The 14663-nt window shown below is 37.7% G+C and overlaps 1 protein-coding gene across 1 annotated transcript in view; it reads left to right on the plus strand.

The window, feature by feature from the left end:
- Positions 1-14663, plus strand: part of CHD5 (chromodomain helicase DNA binding protein 5) — a 224360-nt gene that overhangs the window by 93504 nt on the left and 116193 nt on the right. The window contains exons 4-7 of the mRNA XM_063436199.1: positions 2476-2594; positions 9330-9568; positions 10402-10526; positions 11528-11651. Of these exons, the coding sequence (XP_063292269.1) occupies positions 2476-2594; positions 9330-9568; positions 10402-10526; positions 11528-11651 (607 nt within the window). The remainder of the gene's footprint in view (positions 1-2475; positions 2595-9329; positions 9569-10401; positions 10527-11527; positions 11652-14663) is intronic.

Genomic DNA, 14663 nt, shown 5'->3' on the forward strand with positions numbered 1-14663 from the left:
TGAATTTTACTAATGTAGAATAAGTTTTGATGCAATTTACATTGTTAGAACACATTAGATAGATAAGAAAAGTCACAGTAAGTAGTGTACTTGATCTACATGTAACTGTTAGATCTTGAGCAGGTGACTTGAGTAACCTGCAATTTCTGGGGTTTATTCTATAAATAGTTCATTGTTATAAACCAAAATAAATTATTCAATATTTTTGCCTGAGTAGCCAAGTTAGAAGAAGTATTCCAGTGTATTATATTCCCATTGTAGATACCTTGCAGGTAGAGATGCTGAGTTTAGCTTTAAATGAACACTAGAATGTTAGTAATGCAAATCTCTGTTAATAAATTTAAAGTGTTCATATCCCTGGTAGTATTAGTGCCTGCCCCCTCCCCCCATATGGCATGAAAAGGGTTAAAACACATTATTACTTTCATTGCTTATATTGATCCTACCCTGAGTCTCTATCTTCACTGCTGACATCTCCCCCTAATCTCTCTAAACTCCTACAATGCAGAGGTTTTTGGGACATTAATTTTGACACTTGACAACATATTCTATTTATGAAACAATATAACTGGAACCATGTCTAATCTGAATGCAGCTTCACAACATTTGCTACCGATTTACTGGAAGCTTCTTTCACAAAACTGTTTGAATAGAGTTATCACATGCAATTCCACAATCAGATGTAAATTAAACCCATATTGTAAGCTTAATGGAGCAGGGATCTAATTTCTAGGTATGTTTCTAAATCGTTACTTTCACTGATGCCCAAGACATTTCTATTCTAGTCCCTGGGCCTGGCATGCAGATGTAGGGGCAGAAGAGATGGGCACTGTTTAAGACAATACCCATAAGGTAAGATGGCACCCAGGACCGTATGCCCTCACATTGATTTCATTGAGATGAGGTTTTTATGGAGACTTGAGTATTCTTTAGTAACTTTTTTTGCAAGATCAACAATACAAAAATCATTTAAGCTATCTGTTGTCATGGGCTGATTGTAGACTTGCTAATTTTGAATAAATATTAGGAAAGATGGCAAATCCCATCATCAGAGGTGTAGAATTTCTTTATTTCCAGTTCACCTATTTTATTTAAAAAAAAAAAGCGCTCATAACATAAAAATATAATTTAAAAAAGTTATGCCAAAATTATATTTAATTACGATTGTATTTCATCCACTAAACCCTCAAAGCACAATCTCTCTGGGGAAAATACAAAAACTCTCACGTGCACAAAAAACAAAACAATTGCGCCGTAGGGCCTACGTCTGGTCTAAGCAAGCGAGGATTACAACGTGCCTACTAAATCACTTGTGTAGCAGGTGTCAGACCTTCATTAAAGTGAAAAATCTTTTAAGTCTTACCGGAAGCACCAAATAACCAATATAAATCATCCTTGAGAAACCAATTTAAACGGAGTTAAAACATATATGGAGTTAATTCACTAAACCGCAGTCTGAAAATCAAAAAGCACAATTTAGGTGACAATAGCCAAGCGGTGGCCGAAGCAGTATTTTTTCTTGATTATTTTTTGTTTTGTTTAGTTTTTGGTTTTGATTCAGCTTGGCCTCGGTCTTGCCGGTTATCTTTATCCTTGCTTCAAATCTGTGTTTTTAGTGATTACATTTCACTTGTCAGTAATTAACACTGCTTTACATTTTACTGGAACTTGCATCGAATGCAAATAAATAATATCCTGTCTGATTGCAAACGACCGTGATGGGAGTTGCAGTAAGTTAATATCTAAAGAATCAAATGTAACACATCACATAAAAACACTATATCATTATTTACTCAATATACCACAATACATTTTACTGATTGTTAGTAGATCACGATGGGAATAGACGTTATATTGCTTAAATATTTTGCCAGTGTTAAAGCAGAACTTTCACTTGCTCTTTGAAAGCCCTTGTTGTATTTTCCAATTAAATTTCACTCAAAGGGTTACTCCAAACATGATTTAATAAAATGTCACAAGTGTAATGTCACAAGTGAGCAAAAATTATTTTGAGGCCTGAGCGTGGATTTACCAAAGTTAAAGCTAATGAGTTTCTCTAAGCTTTTGTCCATTCTCAGCTTTCTAATATTCTTTGTTTTGTCTTCAATGCATCAACTTGGCTCTCCCCAAGTTAAAAGGGTAATCCAGACGTGGACCCCGTACTCACTATGCCTAGAGGGATATCAGCTACACCTCACTGATGAGGCCCAAAGAAGGCCGAAAAGATCGTCTGAGGTTGCTGTATCTCTCGTGCAGAGGGAACTTGCTGGCATTTCTGTTCTGGACTGATATGCTTCAGATATGTTCTCTCTGTAATGGCACAAGTGAGCAAAAATTATTTGAGACTTGAGCGGGGATGTACCGAAGGGCAAGCTACTGAGTTTCTCTACGTTTTTGAACGTTCTCAGAGTTCTCATATTTTTTGTTTTTAAAATCTTTATATTGTATTAATGTAGATTTTTTTTTTTTTTTAAGGAGCCAAAAACATCAGCTCAGCTAATGGAAGAATGGGGTTTGGATAATGTGGATTATGCTTTCTCAGAGGAAGATTATCATACGCTGACTAATTACAAGGCCTTTAGTCAGTTTCTCAGGTAAGACCACTAACAAATAATAAAGTGACCAAATCTTTGACCAAATCTTTGTGATATATGCGACACATTATAAAACAGTTTTTGTATTTTGGAAAATGATAGACAGGTTTATTCACTAGTGAGAGTAGTCGGAATTTCAAAGTAAATTTAAAGTTTAGATTTTAATAGCCTAAGTGGAAAGAAGTCAAAAGGGAAGATCCTTAAGTCAGCAATGTTTTCAGATGAACTGTTTTGTGTCAAACATTTAAATTCCCTTGCATTTCCAACAATTCATACTTTACTGAATAGTATATTTTACAATTGCGTAATTTTCAGTTAGTAAAAAAAAAAGGAAGAATTTTATACTACTAAAATACCGTATATACTCGAGTATAAGCCGAGTTTTTCAGCACATTTTTTGTGCTGAAAATCCCCAACTCGACTTATACTCGAGTCAGTGTCTGTATTATGGCAATTTACATTGCCATAATACAGACTGGGGGCTGTGGGGGCTGCAGAGAGTTTACTTACCTCTCCTGCAGCTCCTGTCAGTTCCCTCCTCCACAGCGCTGGTCCGGTCAGCACCTCTGTCAGCTCCCAGTGTAAGTCTTGCGAGAGCCGCGGGGTCATAGTGCGGCTCTCGCAAGACTTACAGTGTGAGCTGACAGAGGGAGCTGACCGGACCGGCGCGGAGGAGAAGGGAGCTGACAGGAGCTGCAGGAGAGGTAAGTAAGAGCTCTGCCAGCCCCCTCCTACACAGTGCCCATCCACTGGATCACCAGGGAGTGAGAGCCCCCCTCCCTGCCATGTATTAAGCAGGGAGGGGGGACGAAAAAATTAATCAAAATATAAATAATAATAATAAAAAAAAAAAATTAACATTTTTTTTAATTAAAATAATAATAATAAAAAAATAATAATAAAAATGCCCACCCTCCACCAAGGCTCTGCAACACACACTGCATTCATACACACACACTGCACTCATACACACACTGCACTCATACACACACTGCCCTCATACACACACTGCAAATTCTAATTGCATACACACACTGCACTCATATACACACACTGCACACATACACACACACTGCACTCATACACACACTGCATTCATTATATACACACACTGTAAATAAATATCCAATTAATATAATTTTTTTTAGGATCTAATTTTATTTAGAAATTTACCAGTAGCTGCTGCATTTCCCACCCTAGTCTTATACTCGAGTCAATACGTTTTCCCAGTTTTTTGGGGTACAATTAGGGGCCTCGGCTTATATTCGGGTCAGCTTATACTCGAGTATATACGGTAATATATAGTCAGAATATTCAAGGATATAATCTTTCAATGTAGGGTAATAACTGCTTGATCCAAGGATAAATCTGACTGCCATTCTGGGTTCAAGAAGGAATTTATTCCTAGCTTGTTGCAAAATTGGAAGTGCTTCAAACTGGGTTTTTTTGCCTTCTTTTGGATCAACAGCAAAAAACATATGTGAGGAAGGCTGAACTTGATGGACGCAAGTCTCTTTTCAGCTATGTAACTATGTAACTATGATTTGCAAAGGTTATTGAGAGAGGTCAGCTAAAGCAACTGAAACCGTTTGTGACTACTGTTGACTAGCGCATCACCTACAATGATGTGTCATACAATGATATATCTCAATAAATCAATACGTTATTTTCCTAGTACGAGTTTGAAAAACTACAAAGGAACTGAACAAAATATGATTGTGAGCAAAGTTCTAAACAGAAACCAATGTTTCTTCTAATTCCAATACTGTAGTAACTGCTCCCCTTTTCAAACTGTGATCAAGAATTCGTCTACCTTTTATCTGGTATCACTTTTATACATCTCTCCCAAAGTGTTTTATCTCTTTGGCAAATCTATAAATGTTAGTGACCACATGACGGTTTTCACTGTAATAAAAAGAAGCAAAATCAGAAATATAACTAAATACACATGTATGCTATGCCCAAAATGTCAAATATGAACACTCCTAAAGATACCTGCACACCTATCAATTGTGAACATAACAGGCTAATGACACACCTGGTATCGTCACCACTGCACTTTAAAGAGGTAGAACAGGCAGAATATCTTTTCAAGAAAGCTCTATTTTATCTGTTGACCTGTGATCTTGAGTATTGATCTCAAGATTGTGTGATTTGCAGTGACAACTGAAGTTAAGACTGGTTTTAACGCAATAACGTTCTATAACTTTGGTGGTGTTACTAGCAGAAAAGGGCATTTTTGGATTATGATTGCATTGAAAATACTTGCACAATCTGAAGAATAGAAAATGTTATCGATTAGTTACCAGTGATGGATTGTTACTGGGCTATAGTGAGGGGAGGAGGATTCCCCATCAAATGCTATTCATATATTGATAGTAGTGATGTCACGAACATAAAATTTTCTGTTCGCGAACGGCGAACGCGAACTTCCGCAAATGTTCGCGAACGGGCGAACCGGGCGATCCGCCATAGACTTCAATGGGCAGGCGATTTTTAAAACCCACAGGGACTCTTTCTGGCCACAATAGTGATGGAAAAGTTGTTTCAAGGGGACTAACACCTAGACTGTGTGTGCAGTGTGTGTATGCAGTGTGTGTAGTGTGTGTGCATAGTGTATGCAGTGCGTGCATAGTGTGTACACTGTGTGTATAGTGTGATAGTGTGTGTAGAGTGTGTGCAGTGTGTGCATAGTGTGTGTACAGTGTTTGCAGTGTGTGTAGAGTGTATGCCGTGTCTGTAGAGTGTGTGCAGTGTGTGTAGAGTGTGTGCAGTGTGTGTAGAGTGTATGCCGTGTCTGTAGAGTGTATGCAGTGTGTGTAGAGTGTGTGTAGAGTGTGTGTAGAGTGTGTGTAGAGTGTGTGTAGAGTGTGTGTAGAGTGTGTGTAGAGTGTGTGTGCAGTGTGTGTGCAGTGTGTGTGCAGTGTGTGTGCAGTGTGTGTAGAGTGTGTGTGTAGAGTGTGTGTGTAGTGTGTGTGTAGAGTGTATGCAGATGCAGTGTGTATGTTGTGTGGAATAAGTGCTGCCACTTACCTGTCCCTCCCGTCCTCCTCGACTGGTGGTCCGGTGGCACAGCATCACTGGGCAGTTTAGAGGGGCCCAGTATTCTCCATGCTCACTAATTAGACTATCTACCCGAGTTTCCCATCCAGCAGCAGCAGGGTCCTCTGTTCTCACGATCCACGAGAGCGTTGCTATGGCAACGTTCTCGCGATCCGCGAGAGCATTGCTAAGGCAACCCACGGCAACGCTCTCGCGGATCGCGAGAACAGAGGACCCTGCTGTTGCTGGATAGGAAACTCGGGTAGATAGTCTTATTAGCGGCCGGTCCCTTTACACGAGACACAGGCCGGCTCTGGAGTTGCCTTATCCTCTGGAGGTAACTGGAGAGAGTTCTACAACCTCTCAATCTGCGGAGGGTGTTACGCTACTAGGGGTGATTTGGATTGGAACTCAATTGCAGCTTGTAAACTCCCTAATTACAATAATGAAGAAATGGAGAATCCTTAAGTATCAATACTGTAGCTTTAAGAAAAGATAGAATCTCTGGTAACTTGATTCAACCGAAGTTTTAATAAGTGTTAAACTTAAATGAATTGCATTTAGGCAATAATCCAATAAGAAGTGCAAGTAATCAACAACACAAAGTTCATTATTAAGTATTTCTTCAGAGATCCATTAAGTAACATTCTTTAAGTTCATGAGAATAATCTTCAATAGGAACAATAATCAATTAGCTGAGAATATTTGCAAAGCAAGAACAGTTCATAGTGAATAAGCATGATGGGAGTTGTCCTTCATGAGATTAGTAACTTGAAGCACTGAATGTAATTGCAAAGCAAGAAACAGTTCATAGTGAATAAGCATGATGGGAGTTGTCCTTCATGAGATTAGTAACTTGTAGCAATGAAGGTTTGAGTAAGCAATCATTAGTTCATTAATAAATGATTTTGTAGACAAATAGCTGAAAGATATACTTAAGGTTAATATGGGTAGTCCTCCAATAGTTCAGAGATATGGTCCACTTGTAAAGTAGCAAAGTATCTGTTCTCCAGTAATCCTTTATGGCATGCAGCAATCCTTGCTTTTGCTCAACGGCTGGAACGGCTTGTCCGAGCTTGTGGAGAGGCAAGTCCGGTGGAAGTAGATCCCAGTAGCTGAGCCTGTGGAGCCCGCGGTCTCACGGAGGCAGCTCATACGTTAGCTCACACAATCAACCACCAAGCACCCTCCCTCTGGCCCAGTCTCCCTAAATACCGTCAGAGCTGTGTCAGAGGGGGGCTGGGTCTGGCTCCTCACAGCTGAGTGCCGAACCCGGAAGTGTTACTCCATGACAGAGGGGGCAGTTAAGTTATATAACTGAACATAATAGTTGGCGAAAAGAATGTCTGCTATCTTTTGTGGATTAAGCATTTTTTCTTTTTGCGAGGAGTATGTGTGCAATTATGGTGTTATGTTGTATTTTGGTTTTTTTTATTTTGAGACCAGCATTGCCCCCACACTGTTACATTGCATAAAGTGTTGTTGCTTTTTTTCTGTAATATGTAGTTTGTTTTCTGTAATTCTATTGAGTTAAGTTTACTTTCAATCTGATGTATCGCTTCATATGTGGCCTGGGAAGGTGCTCGCTTGTTGCATGCAGTCAGCTAATTGAACCGTGCTGTTGGGGTCAAATGACGCTGAATGTTTTTTGGGGTTTTTTTTAAAGTTAGTTTTGATGTACTCTTCTGTAGCCACTCCTCCTTATACATAAATATAGGAAAGCAAAAAAAAAAAACAATAGTTCATTACTGTCTAATGTATAATACTTTATTATCAATTCCAAATAGCAGATAAAATCAAGCATATCACCACTTCAAGTTGTCAGGCAATAGAGTTCCCCTTCAGAATAATTATCCACTTGGACAAAAATTCGGCAGGAGCTGATAGGGCTACAAAATGTATTTTTGCGATTTGTTTTTAGTTGTTTTTTAATTGTCCGACTTACTGTGTTGTGTATCTGGGGTGTCTTGATACGGTTGCGCAGTTCGAAAGGATGAGAAATGCCGTGGTAAAGAGGATAAGAATCTGCACACATTTGTCTCCATCAACAGTTAGACCATACCCACGATATCCATCTCTTATCAGTGCCTTTGTTATTTTATTCCTTAGTTGATCGTTTGTGTTTATACATTTTCCAATTTTGTATAATGCAGAGTTTAGTACCAAAAAGGAAAATAAAATGCATTTTAACAATTTAAATGGCCATTAAGTTATGGAGTAATTAGATTTTTGTATTACAGCAGTTTAAATTTCTGGAAGTCGAAGACCTTATTTAAGAACAAATTACTAATTACATAATGTTACTGCTCATTCATATGATAAAAATGTCTGTGTCCTTTGCAAGAAGCCACTATTAATAATCGGACCGTGGTAATTTACATTTTAATATCCATTGAATGTCTAATTGATAATGATATATTCTCTGCAGTGCCACTAGTGCGCTGGTAACCCTCCTTTGTTAGGAGTTTAATTGTTTCAGAATTGTTTGACTTCTTACTTGGGGTCCCCTAGCAGTGCTCCCTGCCTCAACTACCAATGCTGAAGATAAACACAAAAAGCACAGATCGGGATAAGTGCTGGAAGAACAGCTGACAAAATATAGGCAGCAAACTCTGGATTTAGGGGATACCCTCAAACCCTAAAAAATTAATGACATAAAATACACTAAAACAGGTTGCCCCAGTGGATGGATATAAAAGATAAAATTAGTAAATAAATATATATGGAATAAATAATAAACGTATAAAGTCCAATATTCACAGTCCAATGATCACAATCCCATCTGCTTTTGAATTCTTGATAGGTATCCGTTCTTGATTATGGTGTTTGTCAACATATGTAAAAAGATACAAAATGAAAGATAATAGTGCAGACTGTTTAAGCAGGAAGATAAAACTCTCAATAATAATAATGATTGGAATTGCACTCACATTTTGTAGAGCTTAAAATATATTTATTTATTTTTATATAAATTGTACTTACAGTGAGCACTATTGTATATATCTGTTTTTTATATATAACCATCTGTATGCTGAGACACTGGCCTTCAGAGTTTTATATCCCATCAGTGGGGATTGTACCGCTGCAAGCAATTTGACTTAGAGCTTGTTTAAGCTCTACGAAATGTGATCATTATTACTGAAAGTTTTATCTTCCTGCTTAAACAGTCTGCACTATTATATTTCATTTTGTATCTTTTTACATATGGTGACAAGCACCTTTATCAAGAACGGATACCTATCAAGAATTTCAAAGCAGCTGGGATTGTGATCATTGGACTGTGAATATTGGACTTTATACGTTTATTATTAATTCAATATATATTTCTTTACTCATTTTATCTTTATATCCATCCATTGGCGCAACCCGTTTTGTGTATTTTATGTTGACCAACGCTGGAAAGCTGCAGTTTCAGAAGTAGGAACTTCTGTTAGCTCATTGGCTGGAAGCGATCAGCTGAGAACATTGAAAATGTTATAAAGCGTAGAACTGACTATGACTTTTTAACCAGTTCCTAGGTTGAATCTTACTGTATATGAGAGGCAAATTCCAGAACTTCTAATATGAGTGTATTTCTTTTTGCATTGGTTTAAGCCATCATATATTGCATAACATTGGATAACAAGTGTACATTCATTAAATGGAACACTTTGACTATATATCTATAATTTTTTTGCTTTTAAATTATTTTAGGCCTTTAATTGCCAAGAAGAATCCTAAAATCCCGATGTCCAAGATGATGACTGTGCTTGGAGCCAAATGGAGGGAATTTAGTGCCAATAACCCTTTCAAGGGAACGTCCGCAGCAGCTGCGGCCGCTGCAGTTGCTGCAGCAGTTGAAACTGTGGCTGTTGCAGCTCCATTATTGGTGAGCCCTCCGCAGCCAATCCAACCTGTGCCCATCAGGAAGGCTAAAACCAAGGAAGGAAAAGGTACGTAGCTGGATAAGTGCAAATGGTTATATTTCAAATAATACAGTGTATATGTAAGAATTGTCAGTGTGAGTGAATCCTGAAATTCATCTGCGTGAAGTGTCAGTGCATGTGGATGCTGGAGTGTGTTTGCATACATTTTCATTTTGTTTATGTGAATGCAGGGAGTATTTCGTGTGATAGTCATCTGCTTCCCCTTCCTAGAAATTGCGAAGATATGGTGCAGGAGGCGCATGCATTTCATGCTACATGTATCTCTAGCTGTTATTATACAGCATGCTATTGATTTTGGTTAATCTCCTTCTACAGATAAAGGGGAACTCTCACATCTTATTAAATAGCAACATTGGTTTAAATATTGAGAATGACCTGTAACTTGTGTTATTTTTTTTTTTTCCAAGTGGTTCTTCACTTTCTTTTAAATGTATTTTTAAATATTTTGCCAAATACAATGCAGTATAGGCACAGCCAAGGCATACATTGCACATGAGGAGCAGACGTTGAAACATTGTTTCGTTTCTTTCTTCCTCTATATGTTTCAACGAACAGAAATTATAACAATATTAAAGGGACACTATGGTCACCAGAACAACTACAGCTTAATGAGGTAGTTCTGGTGTCTATAGTTTGTCCCTGCAGGCTTTTTAATGTAAACACTGCCTTTTCAGATCATTTTTTCATTATTTTTTAAAACGTATTTATGTAATAATTGTAGCAGATTTTTCAGATCGACAACATATATATTGTTTGATGTTCTCATTATAATCGGAAAACAAGATTTGGAACTTTACTGTTGCTTCACGTACATGATGTTATGTTTTTCTGCATATTAGGTCCCGGTGTTAGAAAAAAAGCAAAATCATCCAAAGATTCAAAGAAAAAAGGCAAAGGGAAAAAAACTGCAAATTTAAAATTTAGATTTGGAGGCACTGCAAGCAAAAGGAAAAAAGGATCTTCTGTGAGTATATACATATACATATATATTCTTCTTTTCTGCAGAAGATAAATCTTTGTAGATTCAGGGGTTATTTTATCATGTGTTTGTTCGTAATGTCTGCGGGATATTGTCATTGATTTGGCATTCAAGGTTCACTTGTTAGCAGATAATCAGTCTTTTAAATATTAAAATATTTTAAATTTAAAGCAGCTTTGTCATCAGTACTTGTGTTGCTCCCCACATGGGTTCTGCCATCTTCTGTCAACAGTTCTTGGTGTCCCAACGTTGTATTCTTGCACACGCGCAAGAGTACAACTCTGATGTCTTTGGAGGATCCAGTGGGAGTCTCCATAGACTAAGTCTTGTGATCTGCAAAAATCAGTTTGATTCCCACATGTGGTATTAACAGAACGTCATGGCGAGTTTTTGTCAATCTCATGCTTTACCATAAGACAAAGTAGTATCACGTTTCTTTATACACCAGTGAGGACTTTTGGTTTGACCAGTTACTAATTAATTCTGCTCTAGTCCGTTGACCTCCTGATCAAAAAATCAGTCCTTCAATAAGGGTTAAAGCCTAGTTTTAGCCAGACATTTTCTATTGCAGTGGTTCTCAAACCAGTCTTCATGGCCTACCAACAATCCAGGATTTATGGATTTCCCTGTTTTATTTCAATGAAGATACGGACAAATCCTGGACTGTTGGTGGTCTTGATGGCTGGTCTGGGAAACACTGCTCTATTGTACAATGTGGTCTCATTTCACCACCTTTTTCCCTAATTCTCTCCTTGACCCTCTTCTGTTTGTTTTCCCTTTCCTGTCACCTATTCCTTCTACCTATTGCCTTAACTTCTACTTTTTGTTTTTTACAAACACGCTGTCAAATCATACTTCTTTCCTTCAGTCCTTCCCTTGATAACTCATTCAATATCAACTACAAAATGCATTTTTTTAGTATTGTATTGTGTTGTGCTAACATTACTATAACATACTCTATTAATATGTCTGTGCCATTCACTCAGAGTGAAGAGGAGGAGCGAGAGGAGTCAGACTTTGACAGCGCGAGCATCAATAGTTCCTCAGTGCGTTCAGATATCTCCGCTGGATTTGGGAAGAAGGCAAAAAAAGGGAAAAAGAAAAAGAGAGGTGAAATAACAGCAAATCGTCCAATTGTGATTGTAATTTTCTCTAATGTAATAATTTTATTAAACCAGTTTTTTACAAGTCACATTTAGCATCTGGTGAAATTCTCATAAAGGAACACTTTAGTGTTTGAAATGCAAACCCGTATTCCTAACAATACAGTGTCCCTCTGCCCCAGAGGCTTCCCCCGCCGCAATGAAAGGGTTTAAAAAAAAACTTTAACCACTTACCTTAAACAGCTCCAAGGCCCCTCTGAAACTGCCATTGCATTGTTAAGGGGACAGGACACTGCACCCAGACCACTTCAATGAGATAAAGTATTCCGGGTGCCTATAATGTCCTTTTAACAGAAAACTGGTTAGTATTCAGGGGAGGAGTCAAGCAACAGCTGCTAAGATAGTATTCAGGGGAGGAGTTAGGAACAGCTGCTAAGATAGTATTCAGGGGAGGAGTCAGGAACAACTGCTAAGATATTATTCAGGGGAGGAGTCAGGAACAACTGCTAAGATAGTATTAAGGGGAGGAGTTAGGAACAGCTGCTAAGATAGTATTCAGGGGAGGAGTTAGGAACAGCTGATAAGATAGTATTCAGGGGAGGAGTCAAGCAACAGCTGCTAAGATAGTATTCAGGGGAGGAGTCAAGCAACAGCTGCTGATAGTATTCAGGGGAGGAGTTAGGAACAGCTGCTAAGATAGTATTCAGGGGAGGAGTTAGGAACAGCTGCTAAGATAGTATTCAGGGGAGGAGTTAGGAACAGCTGCTAAGATAGTATTCAGGGGAGGAGTTAGGAACAGCTGATAAGATAGTATTCAGGGGAGGAGTTAGGAACAGCTGATAAGATAGTATTCAGGGGAGGAGTTAGGAACAGCTGATAAGATAGTATTCAGGGGAGGAGTTAGGAACAGCTGATAAGACAGTATTCATTGGAGGAGTCAGGCATTGGTTTCAAAGATAGAATGCGGAGTAGGTATCAGGTATTAGCTAATAAGATAGAATGCAGCGGAGGAGCTATGAACCAAAGTAGACATGCCTGGTACATAACATGTTGTAAAATGGCAGGCAGTAATTCTAAACATTTTTATTTTCATGATTTCTATTTAGTCATGTAAGCTGTAAAAAAAAAAAAATTATTGTATTACCGTCTGTCATGGGGGCAGGTGTCTACATTTGTAATAAGTAAATATAATTCTTTTTTTTTAGATTAAAAAAACAAAACACATTATGTTTGCTGAGGCACATTATATAAATAACGTAAACGTGTATGCAGTCATGTCTAGAAGCATGTTAGATATTAATGAATTATTCAAGCATACATAGGTAATACTACAAAGACGTGATGCATGAAAGAATAATTGAGAATATATTAACATTTCAATATTTCTTCTGAGATGGCTTCTTAATTAAAGGCCAGATTTGCTGAAAAGATGTTGCTGGTAATGTGGCACACACCTAAATAATGCTTGTTTAATGTGATGTCTGATGACTGTGTTAAATCAATGTATTATTTACAGTTCTTCCCAGTACCAAACCATCAAACACTTGGAAGAAAAAAAAAATGACTGTGGAATCGTCAAACCATCACTTATTATTACTATAATATTGAAGCCCACAAAGCAAGCTGCCCATTGGGCCAAGACTATTCACAAAACACAGGAGGCATCTTCTTACTACCTCCAATTGTCCGGGTGTCCAAGTGTCCGTGATAAACCTTTCTTTGCCTCGGTTACCCCCATAAAGATTTAGTTTACAGGGTCGCAGTAAATGTGCCTCTAACCCTCTCGCCCTAGTATTGACATCAACTAATCAGCTGAAGCTAACATGAAAATCAGGAATTATTTTCCCTAAGCACATCCTACTTGGTTTCTAGGAAACTATACATTTATACCCAATCCTGAGAACGTTTAATATAATGTTTGTTTGTGCATGTATCTTGCAAACAACCTCATATTGTGAATCACTTTGATAGTCAAATCATACTCCATGTGTCTCTCTGTTAACCTCCTGTACTAGTTACTAAATCATCACTGAAACCAGACTTGTTACTTTCTTCTTTTTTTATATAACAATGTTCTCCTAAGCCTATTTAGATGTCCTTTATTAAGATTGTTGTTGCAAACATATTTATGTATAAAAAAAAATACAGAATGTTGGTGAGAGCACACTAGTTGTGTACATAAAATGACATACACATGAAATAATACCATAAATAGGTAGAAAACTTAAAAAGACCAAAAAGTTAGACCGTAGTGAAATCTGTATATACTATAAAAAGCTAAATAAAATACAAATTGGTCTCACTCACATATCGCTGAGCCTGTTATAGTGAGCTCAGACTTTAAGCGGCTTAGAATAAATAAGGTTGTTGAGATCAGGTACTGGCACCAGAAGTAAGGATGCTCCACAGAATGCTGGATACTGGATCTTCATTTGTATAAGGGAAAAAAGGTATAACTATTTATAATCATGGTCTTCTCTTGCTAATTGCACAATCAAAATGGTAATTTGCTCACCCACTAACTTGATTGATAGCTGCAGCCATATTTCACATAGTGAATATTAAGAAAAAGGGCTTTTGCACTGGAAGCTTGGTAGCATAACCCAGTGGCCAATAAGTAGCCCCATGAAGTACACTAGACTTTATTTACCAAGAAGTTGAAATAATGACTAACTGAGGCAAAAGAATTCATAAAGTTTTTAGGGCAAGAATTGTATTAAACAAAAAAAGACAGTCTAATACTTTTTCTTTTTTTAATTTTAATTTTATTTGATTAAGCGTGCAGAAATAAATAAAATGTGTGCACTTATTAAGTGTGGAAGTATCCTTGCACCCAAGCAAAGTTAATCCTTTAAGGACCAATGTCACACTGTGCCATCATAACAGTCTGTTCTTTAGGGTCATGTTCCAATATGGGTTATCCACTGATTTAACAAATGCAGGGCTGCACAGACGAGGTGCAAACACAAAACAATCAAGGCATTCCACTTATAGTAAGTTCTGCATATATCAAATGCAA

This window comes from Pelobates fuscus, chromosome 11 (assembly GCF_036172605.1).
Source record: "Pelobates fuscus isolate aPelFus1 chromosome 11, aPelFus1.pri, whole genome shotgun sequence".
Classification (NCBI taxonomy): Eukaryota; Metazoa; Chordata; class Amphibia; order Anura; family Pelobatidae; genus Pelobates; species Pelobates fuscus.